General features: G+C 47.8%; 1 protein-coding gene across 1 annotated transcript in view; it reads left to right on the top strand.

The window, feature by feature from the left end:
- Btbd11 (BTB domain containing 11) overlaps window positions 1–22884 on the top strand; it is a 226066-nt gene that overhangs the window by 127353 nt on the left and 75829 nt on the right. Inside the window, exons 2-3 of the mRNA XM_042693126.1 lie at window positions 13362–13511; window positions 21769–21973. Coding sequence (XP_042549060.1) covers window positions 13362–13511; window positions 21769–21973 — 355 coding nt within the window. The remainder of the gene's footprint in view (window positions 1–13361; window positions 13512–21768; window positions 21974–22884) is intronic.

The raw sequence follows: 22884 nt of genomic DNA on the forward strand, positions 1-22884 counted from the left end.
AGGAGAAAGGATCACAATTCGAGACCAGCCTGGGCAATAAAGAGCAAGATCCTATTCGAGAAAATAAAAACACAAAAACTAAAAATGAAAGGACTGGGAATGGGTCTCACATGGTAGGAAGCTTGCTTTTCAAGCCTAAGGCTCTGGAGTCCATTTCCAGAGCCACAAAAAGAAAAATAAATTAGATTGTGGAGTCACTGCCGGATTCAGTCCTCACTCATCCCCTATGCTTAGCAGAGTCTCCTTAGAGGGCAGCCTAAACCCCTTGATGCTCCAGGGACAATGGGAAATGCTCTATGACTTTATTTGGGTCTTGGTTAACTTGATTATTTAAGCCAGTTGTCCATGCGCTGAGAGCAATGAAGTGCTACATTTGGAAAGGATATTGTAAATGATACCTTAACACGGTTAGCTTTTTTTGTCAGTCATGGGGCCTGAACTCTGTGCCTAGGCGCTGTTCCTTAGCTCTTCAGCTCAAGGCTAGTGCTCTACCACTTGAGCCCCAGTGCCACTTCCGGCTTTTTCTGCTTATGTGGTGCTGAGCAATTGAACCCAAGACCTCATGCATGCAAGGTAAGCACTCTACCACTAAGCCACCTTCCCAGGCCCAATACAGTTAGCTTTAAAAGGAAGAAATGATTTGGACCCTTTCCTCATCTAAATAGTGACTGTATCTACTTCACAGGAAGGGGTGGAGCTAACCAAGGCAGTACTGCCAGGTGCTCACCCTACCAGGACTCTATGAGTCTCCTCAATGCTACCTGGTTTATGGGTTGGCAGTGGGATTAGAACTCAGATCTTCCTGACTCCAAGGCTGAGCAGGGGCCATACCTTCTCAGGGACCAATGAATGTATAATAATGACCATACATCTGTCGAGGGAGGCTCTGTGGCTGAAGAATCTGCCTGCCCCTAGGTCAGAATTAAAGAAGAGATTCATGTATTCATCAGCTTATTCATTCATTTCATGAGCCAAGCAGATGGCGTCTTAGCCAAGCGCCCCAGAGCCTTAGCTGTGTGTGCAGTGGGTGTAACCACAGCATCTCTGTTCACGGTCTGGCCACAGGTGCCGTTGATAATCAGGAGCAACTGTGACCCCAGAAGTGTGTCGTTGCCTCTACATCATCATTCCATTCCTTCTCTTGTCCCGCCATTTGCTCATTCATTCCATTTGCATCAGGCCTTGCTCTAGGGACTGGATCTATGAGGCCATCTTGCCTTCCCAGCATGCAATGCAATGGATGGAACATTTCACCAGGACCTGGACTGATCCCTGGTGCTGGCCTGGTGGGATTCTAGGGCTTTGGAGAGAAGGTTAAAGAATAAACCAAGGTCTGAGGAAACTGTGTAGCTTCACCAGAAACCCAAGATCTTAGGTAAGAATGGAGATGTTGGGCCTGGAAAGATCTCTCCCTACTCAACCCTTTAGTTACACCTGCTGCTCACCTCACCCAGGGGAACTTTCTCATTCTCATGGTGAGAATTTATTAACCATGAATATTTTCCCATCTGGGGAAAATTAAAAAAGGAGCTGCTACCTACCGGACACTTGCTACTGTGCATGCACTCTTCTTCCTCTTCTTCTCATGGATGGGGAAAGATTGGAGGGGCAGGTTACCTTTGTCCCTCAGAAAAGCACAGGACCGACAGGATGTGCTGGTCGGTAGCTCTCACAGGCTCTGAAGCCCCCATTTCCCCTCCTCACACCAGTAGCTCGGAATCTTCTTCCACCATCCTGGAAAACTCTGGCCAAGCCCTGCCCCTCACACCTCTGCTTCCTTCCTGTGCCCTCTTCCTCATCCTCCCTCCCTGCCCTTCCTCCAACTCTGCCCAGCCAGGGGGAAGGACCCATGGGAGGAGGCCAAACCATCTTAACAGAAGCAAAGGAAACAGGGTGGCACTGAAGACTGGTACATTTGTGGGGGGGGGGGGAGGGAGGAGAGGAACAACTCAGAGAAGCCTCCTGCTGATTCCCCTTTGAGCCTGGGGTAGCCTAACCTCTCACATTCCCCAGAGCTAAACCAATGCCCTGTGGGCATCAAGGACTCCCAAGGAGCTTTACGCTGTGAAGTGCCAGCCAGCCCAGGTGCCAGCATCTATTGTTGGCTGAGGCTACTGTAGAGATCAGAGTGACAATAGACAAACCAGGAGCACATCAACCCCCAGGGCAGGGCAGCTGGCACTAGGGTGGGTCTAGGAGGCTCTGCTCTAATTGAAAATAGGGGAGCAAAGGCCACGCTACAGCCCCAGGAGTCCCCTGAGGTTAAGGAAGCCCTGGGGGCCTCCTCACTGAGGGACCTGGCAGAACAGCATTGCTGGAAAGGCCAGAAGTGGGTTGACCCTGGTTCTTCCTTTCACAGCCATGACAGGCTGGGACACTTCAGAGTGGAACAGGGAGAGGAATGCTGGGGGGCAGACCATCTACCTTGGGAAAGTCAGGCCTCTACCCTCTCTCATGGGGCTGGTCAGGGAATTTTTCCCAGTAGATACTTGTGTCCATCAGCAAAGCCCGCTCTGGGCTACTGGAAGCTTCTCAGACTCAAGGCTCTTCCTCCAGCCTAAAGCGTGTGACTTCGTGTTCTGATGAAGCCCTGTCACCAGCGGCTTGCGTCCTTCACACTGACGGATGGCCAGGTTGGGGGAGGGGGAATCTACATTTAGTGATGTCTGTGCCTTCTCAGATTTCAGAACCTGCCATCTCGCCATCCCTCGTCCTAAATAACAGACACAAACTGTCAGAAAGCAGAATCACATTGAGAAAAATCAAGTGGAACAAGTTCCCTCCTCTCCCCCCTGGGAAAAAAGTGTCCCCTTTTTCTCTATAGCTCAAATTCTTGATCACACACACACACACACACACACACACACCCCTATGGTAAATGATGAATAGATGACAATGCATGTGGATGTACACATAGACCTAGAGGAGCTGTGTGTGTGTGTGTGTGTGTGTGTGTGTTTATGTGCACGTGTGCAAACTTCAGATAGTAAAAACATTCGTCTAACCAGCCCCTGAGCTCCCTAATCAAACAATCTCTAAAAAGCCATCTTTAGAACTTGTCCTGGTGGGACATGTTTGTTTGCTGTGGAACCTCTTACTGAGAGGAGAAGGGGAAGGGAATGAGTGCACCCCTGCTCCTCCCTGCCCCCCTCCCCATACCTCTAGGTCACTGAGATAGTGCTCCACCCCTTCTGCCAGACACCCTCCATCCTCATTAACTGTGCCATGCTGGGTGGAGGAAACTCGGGCCACTTCCAGAGAGTCTGAGGGACTCTAATCCTTTCCTCAGGCCTTCAATCTGTGACTTTGGGCATTTTTGCGGGCTAATTGGACGTAAGAGACTCAGACTTTACTGCCTGGGCTGGCTTTGAACTGCCATCCTCAGATCTCAGCTTCTTGAGTAGCTAGGATTACAGGCCTGAGCCCTTGGTGCCCCACCTTTCATCAGTTTTAGTATCTGGCCACAGTGCTGGATGGATGTGAACATTCCATCAGATGCCCTGCTGTGAGAAAAGGGAGGGAGGGGCCTCCTAACCTGGGGGAGTCTGTCCTGACCAACAGTCAGAAAGGCCTGCTCTGGTTGGCAGACCTGGCGAACAGAGATGGCAAGTTGTCTAGCATCTCTGGGGAAGGGAGAGACTACCAAGGAAACATAGGAATTAGCCCAAATACCACTCAGTGGCTCTCCACGTTTTCTTCTTAGTGCCTCCTCCCTCCTCAGAAGTCTTATTGGACATCCTTTTCCTTCCTCTCTGCACAGGTGAGAATGTGAAGTATCTCTGTAGCATGCTTCCCAGGTGCCCAGGACAGGACCTGGGAGCTCTGCACTTGGCTCCCTGGGGTCCCTAGCCCTGCTGACCCTGCACACTCTCCCCCACGGCTGTAACCGTGATGAAAGCACAGCACCTTTTTAACAGCAGCAACAGAGGACAATTTAGAGTCCTCTTGCGGTTTGTTTTGCTCTATAATCAGCTGCTGAATTTGGCCTAATGGGATTCTAATGTTTTTAAAAGGCAATTTAGCAATCTTTATATTTTCGATGGGTTGTGAAAGACCTATTAGTTATTTATATCTGCGTACACATGCATGGCTGAAATGGCAGATTTATGCTTTTATGTGCCATTAACATCTACACTGTGTTAACAGCAGAATTTAGCTGGCCCTCAAGCTGCGCACGTGCATACACACACACACACACACACACACACACACACACGCACCTCTGTTGTTCCGTGTACTAGCCATAGGCTATTTCAACTTATTAAATATTCTGGAGAATACTTTCTTCCTATATCAGATCAAATAAGTAATAAGTCTATATCACCAGGCTGTTTAATTAAAGATAATCAGTCTTTGAAGACTTAAGAGTACAATTAGATATACTTAGTGCTAAAGCTTGGTTGAATGTGATTTAATCTTTTGTGGGTGACTCAGGATCTCAAAGGCCTGGGGGGGCTCTGTTATGAATATAAATAATCCTCTTACTCTGCAGAAGTTCTAAGGGAAAGTAATTTCTGGTTGGAAACCTGCCAGGTATACCAACTTATACTCTGGAGAGCATCCTTAATTTTACCTGAAAATGGTTTCCACAGATGTCTTGGCGTCATTGGCATAAAATGCTTCTGACAGCAGATGAGAATATCTCCTTTGTGTTCTGTTCTCCTTCATTTCTATACCATGTAGGAATCCTTATGGGGTGTTAATATTGTCATTAACATCTTTCTTTAACACTAATCTTCCTTGTTTACCAACAGTTTCATCTTGGATTCATTCATCTATTCGTTCAACTTGTCTTTAGGAAACAAATCTCCGTGAGAATAGAACTGGAGAATTGGCAACCAGGAAATGCCCAGGAAATTTACTTCTGAGCCAGGCAGTAGTGGCTCACACCTGTAAACCTAGCTTCTTAGGAAGCTGAGATCTGAGGATTGCAGTTCAAAGCCAACCTGGGCAAGAAAGTTTGCAAGACTATCATCTCCAATTAACTACCAAAAAGCAGGAGGTAGAGCTGTAGCTCAAGTGGTAGAGTGCTAGCCTTGAACAAAAAGCACAGAGACAGCACTGAGGCCCTGAGTTCAGGCCCCAGGACTGGCACACACATACACATACAGTACACACACACACACACACACACACACACACACACACACACTGCTTCTGAGAATGTAGTATATAGTCAAATATAAGTCTGGATGTTTTCTATAATGGATTTTAACATCCTGACTCTCAACCCACTGCTGTCTTGCCTTTCCAATGTAATCACCTTCACCAACTGAACTATATTCAGATGTTTAATGATGCAGAATTAAGATTAACTAAGAAAAGACAGGGATAAAGGGGGAAGTGAGTCAGGATGGCTGTACCTGATTTTAAAACATTTGTGAAACTATGATAACTGAACAATTTTATTCAGACAGAGGAAAAATAAAATCAATGAGTAACAGGAAAAACTAATATGGACCCAACTGTATTGAGATAAAGCAGTTGATTAAATGGAATCAATGTAAATCCTGGGGGAAAAGTATAGATTATTCAGCAACTATTGGTGTAATTGATTAGTTACTCCAGGGGAAGGGGGAAGAATAGAAACTAGCTCCCCACCTTACTCCAAATAAGGCACCATTTTCACTCTTCATCATAAAACTAAAATTATCAGCAAGAAACACAGCTAATTTTTTCAAATAATCTTGAATGGAGGAAAGGATCTCTAAATATAACCCAGACTTAGAGTCTAGAGAGAGAGAAAGGCTGATTACTTTTGTCTACATGGAATGAAGACACTTGTATTTGGAAAAATACTGAAAGATTCTCAGAAGGTAGTTGTTAAACCTGGAAAATATATGTGTGCAGCACAAATCAGACAAAGGGCTGGTTTCCTTAATGTAGAAAGAACACTTATAGAGCAGTAAGAATTCAAGATTTCTATAGAAAATTGAGTAGAAAATATACAGATACCGTATTAGCTATATAAATCTGTCATGTTGGGGCTGGGAAGGTGGCTCAGTGGTAGAGCGCTTGCCTTGCATGCATGAGGCCCTGGTTTAATTCCTCAGCACCACATAAGCAGAAAATAAAAGCCAGAAGTAGTGCTGTGGCTCAAGTGGTGGAGCACTAGCCTTGAGCTGAAGAGCTGAGGGACAGCGCCCAGGCCCAGAGTTCAGGCCCACAACCGGACCCAAAAATATATAAATAAATAAATCTGTCATGCTAATAGTTCTATGAAATAAAATTAAATGAGACACTTTCTCTAGCACTTGTTCTGGTTAGGGCATCACACAATTCCTTTACACAGTTGTGCTTACTGTGGTCTTTGCATTGATATTTGGCCCCCTGACTAGATTCTAAGTTTCATAAAGGACAAGATCCCCTTATACCATTATACCCTATAGAGAACTGCACATTGTGTAGACTTCATAAATACTAGTTGAATGAGTGAATGAATTCATGAATGAGAATGGATAGAAAGTTCTGGAATCCTACACAAGAAACCAATAGTAGTAGTAACCTGAGAGACAAGGGGCAGAGAAAAAGAGTTGGCTTTTTGCTTTACCATTTTATTCACTACCCATGATTAAGGTGTTTGAAATTGGAATGTCCACCTTGATAATGTTTTGAGAGCTATGATAATGTTTTAGGTAGATATCCAATACAGGCATGAGATGACAAGGAAGGAGAGGGCCAATCTGGGATGGATGGATGGATGGATTGGAGGGTTGACTGGTAGGTGGATGGATGGACGGATTGGAGGGTTGACTGGTAGGTGGATGGACGGATTGGTGGATGGTATGAATAAAAATAGCAACTGTTAGCGGGCCACAGAGAAGCCAAAAGAAAAATGCTCCTCACATTTGCAATACAAATATATGTACCCATTACCCATCCATACATACTGTATCGGTGCACCTCCTACTGTCCACAGTGCTTTCCGACTTTACCTGGGTCCTCTTACTTCTGACCTAACCACAAGAAAAACATGACCACCTGTTGCCCATGAGGAAGGAAAGCCATGAAGTCACCTTGGCTTCCTTTAACCTGCCCTTTCTGTCTTGCCTGCTGATATCTCAGTACTCAGCAGCTGCACTGTTTCCTTGTCTTAGGCCTATCCTTTCTGGGTTGGGAACTTCTGAAAAGCAGAACTTTCAGCTCCTTTGAACCTTTGGCATCTCTGAAGTAATTCTCAGGTTGGAGCTGAAAGGATGCTGTTCAGAGACGATGAGGTCTAGAGGGGATGAGAGGAAGAGGAAGAGCATATGGTGGGTCCAGAGCAGTGTCTCTAGAACTGGGGATGTGAAAGGGAAGCAAGAGGAATGAGCTGGCAGGTGAAGGTTTGGTTTGTAAGTCCCAGGTTTGGTTTTAGGCTCATGACCCAGGTCCTCTATGATCTACCTTCCTCCTGGTCAAGACTCTCCTCCCACCTCAGCTCGGCTCAGCTCATTCCCTCTTTACATTTCTCTGAGACTTTCTCCTCCCTGGAGTGCCCGCCAACAATAAGAATTATCATTATCCTAATAATAATGATGGCAGACACTGATTGGACTGTGTATAGAAATGAAGATTTATGTGTATTTATCTTATATTATCTCCCAGGAGGCCTGTGAGAATTACATTGAGACTTTTCCTCAAATAATCACAAGGAGACTGAGATATATACAGGGGAGGCCAAATAAATACCTACAGCGAACCTCCTGAGAACTGATTCAACCTGGGCCTTCAAGCTTCAGGATTCATGCTTCTTCTTCTTATTATTGTTAATATTTGGTGATACTGAGACTTGAACTCAGGGCAAGTGTCGTACCACTCTGTCATGTCACTGGCCCCATTTGCTTTTATTACTTTTTCATTATTTTTCCTAGGCATCTCATGAGTTTTGTCCGGTCACTCTTGGACTGTGATCCTCCTTCTTCTTCCTCTTACATTGCTGGGGTTACTAGTGCATACCACTAGGCCTGACCTGTGTTATTGAAATGGGAGCTTGTGCCTGGAATTACAGGTGTGAATCACTGTGCCCAGCTAGAATCCATACTCTTTCAACTTTATTCTGTGGCATTGACCTGCCAAGGTTCCAGCTGATGCCGAGCTCTCTGAGAAGCATCCCTGAAACTCCAGAGCTTCCTCAGGCTTGTCCTGCTGGGCTCCAACTGCAGGAGATAGAGTGTCCATGCACAGCTGTGCTCTGCATTTTCTTCATTGTATTTTATCCAGATATGGAGCTGTCTCCTGAGCCAGCCATGAATCTGAAGAGGCTTTGTGGTGCTCAGTGTTTGTAGCTGAATGGATGATGAGCCCTGAATGGCCTTATACTCTTGTAATGTGAACACATTCCTCAGACTCTGTGTCTGAATGTGTCCTTAAGCCCCTTCTGAGCATGCTCCATCTTTGTGTTTCTCTCATCTTCCTTCTGTCATGATCTGCCGTCAGACTTCCTAGGAACATTCTCTTATCAAGGGACCTTTTTCTGGAGGGACATAAAACCATGGTCCAGCCTCCAACTAGTTGGAGGAAGGAGCACCTGCTTCTGATAGACATATGTATAGATCATGCCAGCTCTAAATTCTTTCCCTGCTACCAAGCATCTTAAAGTAAAAAGAGGTTTCCTTGCTGGTTGTATGGAATTTAAAAAAAAAAAATCTTATTTCTTCATAAATTTGCCAGTGAAAGAAAGGCTTCTAGCACTGTCTGGGTTATTGAATTCCTAAATCTTTAGCTTCAAAGAACTTCATTTACTTAGATAATTAGCAAACATCTATCGACCCTGTCTCTGTGCCAGGCTGTCCATATATATTATCCCATTACTGCCTCCCAGCCAAGCTATGAGAGTGTGGAAAGCATCAAACTCTGCAGGGGAGGGCGGGGGTGGGGGGGGGCGGGGAGAACAGCCTCAGAGAAGCAAGCTAGGGCCCTGCTGCCCTACTGTATGGCTACATCGATGCTTTCCTGTTTGGAAAAGCCAAGCCCGATGCCAGGACCTCTGTGTTAAGTTCCAGGAGTTTACACAGAGGCAAGTTGAGCACTTGTCTGTCTTATGATCAGAGACAGGACACAGCCCACTGGGCTCCCATAGTCAGCCCAGCATGGCACCATTCTCATCACCAGCATCACTGAATGAGGGCTTGAAGGAAGATGGCTGGTGGCGGTCTAGCCTGGTTCTCTCCACATGGGTGAATAGCATCCCTGCCCCAGGTCCCCTAATAGACAGAGAGGGAAGGCAGGCATTTGCTAAACGGCACGCAGGAGAAATGTACCCTTTGCGGCCCCCATCAGAGATAAAAGGCCCCACATGAATTGTTCAGGGTCTCCCTGCTCCTCCCTCCCCCCAAGAGTGGCATGTGTTTTGGGTCCTGAGTGAACCTACTACTATAAGGTTTTCTGTCTCCAGTCTCACAGAGTTTAGAAAGATGATCTGCAAGACTGAATGCAGACTTTACATCAACCAAGCTACACCTTGGGGGACCAGGTACATAGTGGACTCTCACTGTCAGCCAGAGGCAGCAGACTGGAGAGCAGGAAAATCCTTGTCCGGGTGGAGGCAGCATGGGTGCTCAGCTGAGAGGGAGCCCAAGTCGTGAAGGCCCTCCATTCTACCTCAGCGCCCAGGTCAGAAAGCTTATCTATGGATGGGATGTGACATCCCAGACATTATTTGTCACTTTTAGAGGTCTGTCCATAGACCCTTTTAAGAAGTTAAATGAAAGCCTGGTACTGGTGGTTCATGCCTGTAATCCTAGCTACTCAGGAAGCTGAGAACTGAGGATGACGGTTCAAAGCCAGCCTGAGTAGGAAAGTCTGTGAGACTTTTATCTTCAATTAAACACCAAAAAGCTGGAAGTGGAGCTGTGGCTCAGATGGAGCACCGGCCTTGAGCAATAAAGCTAAAGGAAATTGCCTAGGCCCTGAGTTCAAGTCCCAGTACTGATACACACACAAATGAAGTCCTTATTCAAGTTCACAACATACCGCAAATCACAGGATTCCACCTCGCAGTCTCACTGCAGACACTGCCCCATGACCACCTGTTCGCCAAGAAAGTTAATTCTGTTACCTATAAAGTCAAACTTGAACTTCAATTCTAAGTCCTTACACTTAGGTCTTAATCATCAGGCTGGGGCTGTTCCTGGCTCCAACAACTGTCCTGTCTCTGACACTACATTTGATGCTGGGCCTTCTCGAACCTCGCCTAGAGATTTTATTTTTTTTTTTCACACAGAAATAAATGATTCGACTTCTGGTATAAGCCTCCTATGGAGTCATCAAAAAGAAAAGCCTTAGTATATAATCTTTGCATAATAGATCAATTATAGATTTCCCAAATCTCAGTGATCTAGCTCTCAAAGCTTCTTTGAATATGATACTTTCACATTTAAATTTCAAAACTCTCTTAAAGGAAGAGGGATAATTCCAAGGGGGAAATTGTTTATTCATGCCACTAATGCATAAAGTAACCCAAACTGTGGTTGGTATATGTGGGTTGATTCTCATCTGCATGCATGTGGGAGAGTCTTGAGTCTTGTTGCTAGGCACACATCAAATGTGTCAGTACTGGTCAGCTCCTCTCAATTATCTTCCTCAGCCCAACCAGCAGCCCCCGCTGCTACCCCCATTTCCCAGAATAAGAACATGAGGCCCAGAGAGGTTCTGTGACCTCTTTAAGGTCAGATGCTGGCACTGGCAGCTCTGGGCATGCAGTGCTGGGTTTCAGTCTCTGGGTCTCCTTTGTCTGTCCTTCAGCTGCTGTGTGAAGCAAAATTTGGAGGTGCAGATCAGCGCTAACTCGCAGCAAATAATGCAGATTCCAAGCAAACAATCATGGGAAACACTGGATTCACATGGACTGGAACACTGGATTCACATGGACTGGAACACTGGATTCACATGGACTGTTCATTACGTCCACCTCCCTGTCCACCTCCCTGTCATCTGGGCCTTGGTTCTTGGGCTTCCTTTGTGCGGCTCTCCATCTCTCCCTCTCTCACAAATGAGAACCCCATGACTGTGAAATTGGGGTTGTATGGCACTTTGGGTGCTAAGTTCTTCAAGGAGCAAGGCATTTCTGAATCAGAGACAGAGGCATCCAGGGTCTCAGGTGACCCCAGATTCAAACTTGCCTTAGCCTCTGTGACTCCCAGGGCAGAAGTGATTCTGCACTTCGATTGGCCTACAGGGGAAGAGTGGCCTTGCATGCTGAGCATTCCTGTGAGCGTCTGGCTTTCCCTAGGGAAGAGGTACAGGCATGGCAGACCCTCAGTGCCTAGATCATTGCCCGACATCAGGTGACTAGGTAAAGAAGATGCGATACACACATACCATGGAATATTACGCCAGAAAATATGATATATATTTACCGTGGAATATTACTCAGCCATTTGCAGGAAAGTGGGTGGAGCTAAAATCATTACGTCAAGTGAGATATACAAAAGCACACACAAAAAAACAAACACTGCATGGTTTATTGCTCATGTGTAGAAACTAGGCCTAAAATATGCACCTATCCCTGGCATATTCAAACTTACATATACGTATGGAGAGCGTATGATTGTCACTGTGAGGCTGGGGCGTGGGGAGGGGGACAGACAATGAGGGTGAATCATATGGAAATACAAGGTGTCTGTGTATGAAGATAGCCCAGGGAAACTCACTGAAAGCTGGTGGGGTGGGGCTGGGGATGCAGAAAGAGTGTGGAGATCTGACACTTACTTGTAATAGATGCCTAAATCAAGGCCCTGCCGAAGCCCCTTTGTGCAGTTACTATACATGAAATCCTGGGGAGAAAATGTGTCGGGAAAGTAAGGCAGGCTGTGTTGGGGCTGTGTTGCTGAGTGCTAACTGTGGGATGGGAAGACCAAGAGAAGGGGATATGGAGTATCTGCATATATGAAAGTAAAGTAATGAAATCTACCCAAGTTGTTTCAGGAAGGGGATCAAGAGACATTGTACTTGAATAATGAAAGGGCTCACAGTGGTCAAGACTCATTACATCCATATACTCCTTTTGAATGGCAACTCCTTTATTTTTAATATATTTTTTTTTATTGTAAAGATACTGTACAGAGTGGTTACAGTTACATGAGCAAGGTAATGAGTCCATTTCCTATCGAGCAATTCCTTTGTACAACTACTTAACCATAAAAAAATTAAAGAATAAGTGCTTAAAAAAATAAAGATACAGAGTCGTAGGAGAGCCAGTGGCTCACCTCCATAATCCTAGCTACTCAGGAGACTGATATCGGAGGATTACGTTTCAAAGCCAGCCCAGGCAGGAAAGTCCGTGAGACTCTTATCTCCGATTAACCACCAGAAAACCAGAAGTAGTGCTGTGGCTAGTGGTAGAGCACTCTCATTGAGCTGAAGAGTTGAGGGACAGCACCCAGGCCCAGAGTTCAAGCCCCATGACCAAAAAGAAAAAGAAAAGAAAAGAAAAAGGAGAGACAGAGACTGAGGGCAGTGATGGGAGGGAGTAAAGTTGATGGGTACAATGCATGCATCTGTGCATCTGTAGAAATGTCACCATAACCCTCCCCCCCCCCTTGTATAGCTAATATATACTAATTTTTTAAAAAAAATTAAAGCTCTACATGGTGGATATGTGGCTCAAACAGTAAGAGTGCTAGTCTGGAATGAGAAAGCTAATGGGTAGTGCCCAAGCCTTGAGTTCAAAAATAGTAGTAATAATAACCATAATTTTTTTGTCGGTCATGGAGCTTGAACTTGGGGCCTGGGCACTGTACCGAAGCTTTTTCCACTAAAGCCTACAGCTTTCCACTTTGAGCCATAGCTCCTCTTCCAGTTTTCTGGTGGTTCTTTATTGGAGATAATAATCTCATGGACTTTCCTGCCTGGGCTGGCTTTGAATGGCAATCCTCAGATCTCACCCTCCTGAGCAGCTACAATTCCAGGTGTGAGCCCCCGGCGCCAGGTGAATTTTTAAAATGAAAAAGCATTAAAAAACCTCTACAGCACAAACCTCACAGATCCCAACCTAGCTACACATTGGTTTGACATCAGTTGAACCAATAGAACGAGCCCTCTGAAGCCAGTGCTGGGCACATGGGGGAGGGGGAGGGGCAGGGCCTACTACAAGCTGGAGGAGAGGCGGGGAGGAGAGGGTTCTGTGTCTATGAGCATTGTGCATCCCCCTGAGAAAAAGATGTGTGCCCACATGTTTGTGCAAATCCCGTGTCTGGGAAGATCTTCGAAGGAATTCCAGGCAGCCATGCCTCAAAGAATACAGACGGTGGAGGGGAGGTCCCGTGGGGGTCCCGCCCAGGGGGGTCCCGTCCACCCCCGCCCAGCTTAGCAGCCCCCACCATTGGAGAGCTGATGTCCCACCTGCCTTTCTCTCTCTGCCCCCTTTCTTCTGGCTACAGGAGTGCTGTGCCTGCCAGACAGCTTGAACCTCCACCGGGACCCACAGAGACCCAGCAAGCCCGGAGAGCTGCCCATGTTCAGCCAGTCCGAGCTGAGGACCATCGAGCAGTCCCTGCTGGCCACCCGGGTGGGCAGCATCGCAGAACTGAGTAAGTCCTTCCCAGCCGGGTCTGATCTGTGCCCACAGTGGCACTCTGTCTCTCATACCACGCGATGCCAGCACTGACCTCTCACAGGGCAGTGTGTTGTACCTTAGATGGAGCGTGTGCTGTGGACACCGCCCCGTGCTAGGGTCCGCAGGATGGGAGGCCAGTGATCAGGAGTGAGGCACATCTAGCAGACTTCCCCAGGCCACACAGTGAGGTCAAGTTCTTCATCAGTTCTTCTTTGTAAGATAGAGAAGGAAACTGTACCCAACACAGAGGGAGTGGAGTTGTCGGGATACAATGGACGAGGGTCCATGAAGGACCTGACACAGTTCTGGGCACACGGCAGCGTCAGAGTGCTGCTCCCTGTTGATGTCCACGTGGGATCCATTTCAAGCGTGTGTCCCATCACCTCACCCCTCTGTTTAGAATCTCTGCTGTCTTCCCCTCTGGCCCACAGGAAAAAACAAACTCCTCTGAATTGCTTCTAGGCTCTCCCTACCCCTCCATGGTTTTCTCCTTTCCCTGCGGTGCCTTGCTCTTCGGACATAGCAGTCATAACCTCAGGACCTTTGCACTCACTGTCCTCTCTGCCTGAACCACTCCCTTCCCTCAGATATAGCTTGCTCGGTCATGACCTTCAACATTCATTCCAGTGTTGCTTTTTCTCAAGGAGGCTTTCTTTGACTTGTGTAAAAGGATAATTCCCTGAGCACTCTTGTATTTGTCCACTCAGGGTGTGATAAACAGTAAACAGTAGCTGGGCTCTGGTGGCTCACACCTGTAATCCTCACTACTCAGGAGGCTGAGATCTGAGGATCAAGGACCAGAGCCAGTCTGGATAGGAAAGTCTGTGAGGCTCTTATCTCCAATTAACCACCAGAGAACCAGAAGTGGTGCTTGTTAGGTTTTTAAAAAGAGGTAGCCGAGTAAGAACCACACCACGCACGTGGTATTCAGGTAAGGGGTAGGTTTATTCAGTAGACCTGCTGGGACCAGGCCAGCTTGGCACTCCACGTGGCTGGTAAAGAGAGCCTAGGAAAGACCTGGGAAAGAGAGAGAGCTGGGAAAGAGAGAGAGCAGGGAAAGAGCTGGCAAAGAGCTGGGAAAGAGAGAGCTGGGAAAGAGAGAGAAGGAAAGACAGCTAGAAAAGAGCTGGGAAAAAGGGGCGTCTGGGCCTGGGCTAGGCCTTATCTAGGGTATGGGCGGAGAAAGGTGTGGCCACATCAAATTCAGATGTGACCTCAGCGGATGCAGATGTGACCTCTTCCAGGTGTGCCAGTTGCCTAGGTAACACAGGTACTGGGCGGAGACTTTGCTTCGAGGAGGGTGGAGTCTGCTCACCATCCAGGAGCCGACCTTACAGTGCTGTGAGGGCAAAATGGTAAAGCACTCACCTTGAGCAAAAGAGCTCAGCAGCACCCAGGTCCTGAGTTCAAACCCCACGACTGACCCCTCCACAAAAAAAAAAAAAAGAAAAGAAAAAAGCAGTTATGACAGAAAGGAAGAACTGGGAGAGAAGGAAGGAAAGGATGACATTGTCCAAAAAGAAATGTACTCCTTACCTGACTTAAGAAACAGTAAACCCTCTGCATATCACTTTTATAATATCAATAAAAACTGAAAAAATAAAAATCAATTTAACAAAGCAGTTACCTAGAGGCTTTTCCTCTGAAGTGTGGAATAGTCGTTCTTGCTCTTATTACTGCATGACATCACAAGGCTTAGCATGATCCCACGAGGTACATTGGCATTGATTATACTCCCCAGGGAAACACTGCAGGAGAAATACCACCTGTGACCCTCCTGGAAACGTATACTCTGAGCACACACAGTTGAACACGGCTCCATGGCCTGGCCAGGAAGGGGCCAGGTTCAAAGCTCTATCCTGGGATAATTCCCAGGCCCCTCCTGGCCCGTTACTCAAGGAATTGGCCCTGCCTAATTCTGGTACTTTCTTAGTAGGAAGGATTTCTCTCCACAAACATGCTGCCTATCTAAGCAGGCAGCCTGCAGGGGAGACTGGCTACATAGACTCTTTTTCAGGAGAATTTGCTCTAGCAATTAAACACCGTCACCCCTGGGGGTTGACTTTCACAGGTGAATTGTAGGCATACAAATGAGGGTCGCTAATTGCCACTGCGTTTTGCACATTCATTTGCAAAGTCAGTCCTGCAGACTGTAAGTTCTGATGGTGTCAACTACAAGGAATAAGACCTTAACCGCCCCTTTCCCTCGCCCTCCCCCGCTCCAGGTCTGATTGTAATTGAGGCTGGCTTGTTGTGAAGCCTGGATCCGCACAGCCTGGCGCTCTCTGTGTCTAGAAAACTCTCCTTCATGTTCCCAAGTTACTCTGCCCAGGCAGGTAGTGGATGCCACTTCTCCCAACAGAGAAGTGGAGAGGGTTTGTCTCAAGCTGTTCTTCAAACAGGTCATGGCTTATCAGGGTTACAACGCAGCCCCCCCTGACAGCCACTCACTGTGAAAAACCTTTTCTTTTTTTTCTTTTTTCTTTTTTTTGTCATTACCAGAGCTTGAACTCGAGTCTGAGCAGCTGCCCCTTAGCCTTTTCACTCAGACCTGGCACTCTGCCACTTGAGCTATACCTCTTTTTGGCAGTTAATTGGAGATAAGAGTCTCGTGGATTTTCTTGCCTGTGCTGGCTTTCAGCCATGATCCTCAGATCTCAGCCTCCTGAGTGACAAGGATTACAGGTGTGAGCCACCATCACCCAGTTTGTGATCACCTTTAATGGGAATCCGCCCACCGTCTGAGGCAGGGATGGAGGTAAAAGTTGGCTAAGGAGTGTGCCCAAGGTCAAGCGCTCTGGCTAGCTGAAGAGCTGGAGTAGAATCCGGGATCCGGGGCCAAAGCTGCCAGCCATCTACGAAAACCCAGCCCCTCTCCTCTCCTGTTTCCAAGGACTCAGACGCTGACTTTTCAGCATGGGTTTGGGTGCAAGGAGCCTTTGTCCACAGTGCTCAGCGTGGCATGCAGGAGGGAGGGCCCGCTCCTGGGGCTGTGCAGAAGAGCCTGAGCTGGACAGCTGGAAGCAGCCCCCTCCCCCCAGAGTAGACCAGGGTACGATCCTAGACGATGTGCCACAACACTTGGTAATTTTAATTGCTATGCATATTTTATGAGTAGGAGAAAAACATTCGTTTTCCATTTATGGCGCTGATAGGAAGCTTCCCTTTTAATGGGTATATGTGTGTGACTGAATGCGCCAATTTAAAGAGAAATATTAAGCAAATAAATTGCACCAGCTGTGCATAGACCAGAGGGGCAAGGTGACGGTGATTCCCAAGGGGTGGACATCTGGGAAACTCAGCTCTCAGAGGACTGGACCCCAGGAAGTCTCCTGGAGCCATATTCCAGCCGCCAAAGCTTGGAGTGGATTCATGGAACTTGTAACCCGGGTGGAGGAGGCAGCAGGCAGCACTTGAGAACTCAACGTTTGAAACAGAGCCGGACATGTGGTCATAACGATGGCGGTGGATGGTAGTGGTGATGACGATGATGGTTATATGACGATGATGAGAATAATGGTAATGTCTAAGATGATATTGATGGTGGTGGTGATGATGATGATGATGATGATGATGATAATGCGGGTGATGATACAGCTGCTGGAAATAATGTAGCAGTGTGCTGAACTTGGTGATGGTTCTGATGTAAGTAGTTCTGCGCTGGAAAGCAGATCTAGGTACTTCTTATATGCTTTTCAAGTAATCCACCCAGCAAATCTGTTATCACCCCGCACTTACAGAGAGATGGACTGCCCTCCCCCAGGATTACACAGCTAGTGGTGGTAGGTCAGAGTCAGAGGAGAACATTCCCCACCAGACACTGCACACACACACACACACACACACACACACACACACACACACACACACACGGAGGAGGGCAGCGCACATCGCGCACTCACTGACTTTGAATCCCAGAGGAGACGGGTAGACACCTAACTGTGGAAAGCTACAAATATAAGCAGGAGTCCCAGGTACACAGGGGAAGGGGGTGGGAGTGGGGAGCTTGAGTCTGACCGGAGGCATCTGGAAGGCTTCACGGAAGAGGTGACAGAGGACCGAAGTCCTCAGTAGTCAGGAGGAGGTGGGGAAGGACAAGCCAAGGTGAGAAGCCAGCAAAAGGCTGGGAGCCTGGACGAGCAGGGGGAGTGAATGGCTGCCTAGGACACGAGCAGATGGCTAACTGGGCACCCACACCGTCTCTGCCCTCCGCTCTCCCACCTCCACTGTCTTCAATGGTACTGCACTGTGAATCAAGGGCCTGGGCTTGGTCGGCACGCGCTCTACCACTCCAGCCACTCTCCCATCCACTTTTCAGTTACTTTTTTCAAATAGAGCCTCACATTTCTGCTCCCCCAGACCTGGACATACAATCACCCTTTTTCCACTTCCCTCCCAGCCAGGATTACAAGCATGTGCCAAGATGCTAAATTTTTCTTTGTTGTTGTTGTTGCGATAAAAGCCTCAAACTTTCTGCCTGGGGGCTGGGAAGGTAGCTCAGCTTGCCTTGCATGCATGAGGCCCTGGGTTCCATTCCTCAGCACCACATAAGCAAAAAGAAAAAAGCCAGAAGTGGTGCTGTGGCTCAAGTGGTAGAGCACTAGCCTTGAGCTGAATTGCTGAGGGACAGCGCCCAGGCCCAGAGTTCAGGCCCCACGACCAAACCCCCCCCCCCCAAAAAAAAAAACTTTCTGTCTGGCTCCCTTTTGCTTTTTCTTCTTTTGTGCCATTTATCGGGACCCTTAGAGAGAGAGAGACAGAGACAGAGAGAAACAGACAGAGATAGACAGAGAGACAGAGACAGAGAGAGAGACAGAGAGAAAGAGAGAGAGAGAGAGAGGAGCAGATGGAAAGGTGAGCCTAGATGGACAAGCAAAGAAGTAACCACCTACCCCACCTTCCTCCCCCTTCTCCTCCCACCCCCAGACCTATAAATTTGTTATGCTGATTATAAAAACAGTATATACCAGAATTCAATGCTTGGGTTTTATCACGAAGTTGGACAGGAAATATTACCCAGAATCCCACAAAGCAGACAAGTCTCTGGGGGGAGGCCTTTACGTCCCTTCCCCTGGTATTTACTTGGTACATCACTTTTAATGACTTAATCCTGATCACACTGGGAGCGATTTTGAATTTCACTGTCTTCCAACTTACCGTGCTAACACCAGTCTTCTTCCTCATGAAATCCCAGTTGCGTTCAAACACTTTAAATGGCTGCTTATTCTTGTTACATTAGCTTGGTGGCTGGCTGTCCTGAATTTTCTTTTAACTGGACTATTTTTACTTTGGGAAGAGATCCAAAATTTGACCAACAAATTAAGACTTGGGTGTATAAATCCTTAGGCAAGAAGATCTGGGTGTATTTTGAATCCTAACATTGGGACAGATTCCCGAAAACGCTGACTGACTCAGGACTTGGGAGCATTAATAATGCCTTTTGCTTCAGAATGCAGAATTGCTCCAAAGATGGGTGAAGAGCTGGCCGGCTGCACTGACCTCCCTTTGAAGGGAGGGACTTGGGTCACTGTGGATTGAAAGATAGAAGCATCAGACAGGCCTAGGTCTGGAGCCTGGTCTGTCCTTTAGTAACCCTGGGGCTTCCATTCCCAAGTTCAGTACTGTGGATCTCATTGCTTACTGCAGGGACTATCATCCTTGGCCTCAACCCATTGATGGAAGAAAGTTCCCTGGACAGGACAAGCAGAGATGCCTCTGAATATTGTCAGACATCCCCTGCCTGGAAGAGCGGTCCTGTTTGCAGTTTTCTTTTTATAGGTCTTCCTGGGGGGTCTTCCCACCCAGCTGCCTCAAGAATTCCCTTCCCTAGCACTTCTTTTGTTCTTGGCTGTGTTTTCCAGCTGTGAGAGTTGGGATGAGAAGAGGCGTGCTCCAGCTAGGTGTGGTTAGACGCACTGAGGTTTGAGGAAGCAGCCTCTTGGTCCTTGTATGCTGTTGTAACAAAACACTTGAGACTGGGTAACTTGTTGGAGAACAGATATTTGTTTCCTCCTTGTGGAAGCTGGGAAGTCTTAAGATCAAGGTCCCCAGAGGTTCACGGTTACCAGGGCTGCTGTCGGCTGCCAAGATGGTGCCCTGTTGTTGTGGCCTAACACGGCATAAGGTGTGAGGGAAAGAGAAGAGACTTATTCCAGCTCCACTGCCCTTGTGTTGTCCCTGGGCCCTCAGGGTGCACACTGGAGTGAGGGCGTCCTCTTTACTCAGTCCACAGACTAAAACACCAAGCCCTTCAAGAACTGCCCTCACAGACACACCCAGAGATAAAGCCTTAGCTGCTATCTGGGCATCTCTAGTCCAGTCAGGTTGATCTCTGAAATTAACCACTGTATTCCTGGCTGGGATTTGCTTGTGGGGCCCTCCCCCCTCCCCCCCCACCCCCACCCCCGCCAGCTGTCCAGGTGTGTCAAGACAGTGTGTTGAACTCCAGTGAGCTTGTGTTTATGTGGCCTTAGGACTCGCACAGCGTGGAAGTTTCCTTCCTTCTGACAACTCCCATCAGAAGCAGTGGCTGCTGGAGTCTTGACCTTGGGAAGGCCAAGTGGGAAGAGCTAAAGAGCTCATTTCCACAAACAGCTGTCCCGCTGATCATGGCTCCTCAGACAGACAGCAGGAACCAAGAAGGGCTGCAGAGGAGGAAACCCCTGCCTCTCATTTTGCCTCCCTTACTTGGGTTTGGATTTCAGGTAGAATTGTCCCTTCAAAAGACTCAGGAGGAGAATGGAGAATCCGTGGGCTCTAAAGAGCCTGGTGTCAGGGGGATGATGAGGGACAGAGGTTAGGGAGGAACTAGCATTTTGTCAGATATTATGTTGGGGCTCCCTAGGAAAACAGAGCCAATTGATTGTAGGGAGAGGGTGAGAGAGAGAAAGTTATTTGAACAACGTGTATAGAGTTACAAGTCCAATAATTTTAAGTGGGGGGGGGGGGGGGAGGCGGGTCAGGCCAGGATAAGCTGATGTTACAGCTTGGGGGAGAATTCCTCCCTTCTTCAGGGAATTTCAGTCTTTGCTTCTCAGACTTGCAGCTGATTGGATGAAGCCCACCCACATTATGGAGGGCAAGGGACTTTACCTCCCTTGACTAGACCAACATCTGACCACACCAGGGGACCACAGCCCAGCCACACTGACCCATAAAACTAACCATTGTGCATGTCTTAGACAAGGGCCACAAGTGTGTGACACGGTCCGCTGTGCACAGGATGCTTTTAAATGGGACAGTGCATGCAATCACATTGATAGAACGGTTCTCTTATTGTGGTTATTTTATTGTAGTACTGGGATTGAACCCAGGGCCTTGGGCATGTTAGAGAAGTGCTCTTTCTCTTGAGCCACACGTCTGGTGCCACAGTGATTCTTTTAAATTCATCTCAGTCTTAATGGCTTAAGAAGGCCTGCACATGATAGGAACCGGCAGTTCTTCCCTACCACTTCTATTAATGACAAAGGGAAAGAAGGACAGAGTTCAGCTAGAAATGAATTATGCTGTTCTGTCTTCATGAGGTTTACTTTTGTAGGGATTTTTTTTTTTTGCTACTTATGGCAAGTGATATTGATTTTCCCTTTATGACACTGATATAACTTTCCCTTCTTTTTTATTAGGTAGATGAATTTATTAGATAGATGTTTATGATTAGATAGATGTATTTGTATTAGAAAGATGCATAATAATAAAATTGAATAAAACAAGCCAGATGCTGGTGGCTTACGCCTGTAATCCTAACTACTGAGGATCCTGAGCTCTGAGGATCATGGTTTGAAACCAACCTGGGCAGAAAAGTCTTATGAGACTCTTATTCTTCACTAACTAGCAAGAAGCCAAAAGTGGAGGTATGGCTCAAGTGGTAGAGCACCAGCCTTGTGCAGAGAAAAAAAAAGCTAAGTGAGAGTGTGAGACTTTGAGTTCAAGCCCAACATGAACACACAAAAAAAAATAAAATAAAAATAGATAAAACCTCACAACAGTGGCACTTGGACCTAGCCATGCTATGTGGCTATGAATGATTACAGAGTGGGAGACACCTTCTTAACCAGGAAGAGCCAGCGCATCTAGCAGCCCGGCCCCCACAGGAAGTTCCTCCCTGAACCAGTGAGGAGGAGAAGGAAAGAGGAGGAGGGAAGAGTTGGTGGTGGCCGCAACATGCAGGTGTGGGTTGTAGAGAAAGCACAGTGTCCTTCCCAGAAGATCTAAAGTCTTGTTTCTCTCCACAGGTGACCTGGTGTCCCGGGCCATGCATCACCTGCAGCCCCTCAATGCCAAACACCACGGCAACGGCACTCCCCTGCACCACAAGCAGGGGGCGCTGTACTGGGAGCCCGAGGCCCTGTACACCCTCTGCTACTTCATGCACTGCCCCCAGATGGAGTGGGAGAACCCCAACGTGGAGCCATCCAAAGTCAACCTCCAGGTGGAAAGGTAGGACATGCAGGGGCCTTGGCTGGCACAGCCTGGCGGTGGTGGGTGGCACTGCTCTGTGCTGGGTGAGGGCTGAGAAGGAAGAAATACCACTTCCCAAAACTTGCTGAAGGGATGCCGCTGGCAACGCTGGGCATCTTAGAGGCAGGTACTGTCTTTGGAGGTAGGTTTCAGAATAGCTGGTCCAGCCTGGCGCCGGTGGCTCACACCTGTAATCCTAGCTATTCAGGAGGCTGAGATCTGAAGATCACAGTTGGAAGCCAGCCCTGGTAGGAAAGCCTGCAAGACTCTTATCTCCAGTTAACCACCGAAAGCTAGAAGTAGAGCTGTGGCGCAGGTGGTAGAGTGCTAGCCTGGTACAAAATAAACGCTCAGGGACAGTACCCAGTCCCTGGGTTCAAGCCCCATGACCAGCACACAGACACACATACAGAGACACACACACAGACGGCTGCCCCAGTTCAGGATGAAGAGGGCCTGGGCCTGTAAGGGAGTGGGCCTGTAAGTGCCAGAGGTGTGACAGTGTCTGGGGTGTCACACGGGGGCATGGAGTACGCCACCGTCTTGGGCAAAGCATCCCAGCAGAACAGAAGCAGATGTGGTCAGGAGGTGGCCTCCCAGGGCAGGATGCTCTGGTGGAGGCTGCTTTGCTGTCCAGTGATCCAGAATCCTCGTGGGAGAGGCTGGTGGGGAGCATGATTTCTGAAGTCCCCATCCCAGTGTTTCCATGTCTGCGTGCCTCAACTTCCCCTTCTGTACACCTGGAGGTACCAGGATCCCATGCGGGCTGCTTCACCCCCCATAGAAGTGGGGGGAGGGGTCCAGAAACAGACTTCACCGCTGATGTTTCCCTTCCCCCACTTCCTTGAGCAGTTGCTTCTTAGATCCTTTCCCCAGGCCTTACTCACTCC

Source organism: Dipodomys spectabilis, unplaced genomic scaffold, assembly GCF_019054845.1.
Source record: "Dipodomys spectabilis isolate Male_0828 unplaced genomic scaffold, ASM1905484v1 ptg000163l, whole genome shotgun sequence".
Taxonomy (NCBI): domain Eukaryota; kingdom Metazoa; phylum Chordata; class Mammalia; order Rodentia; family Heteromyidae; genus Dipodomys; species Dipodomys spectabilis.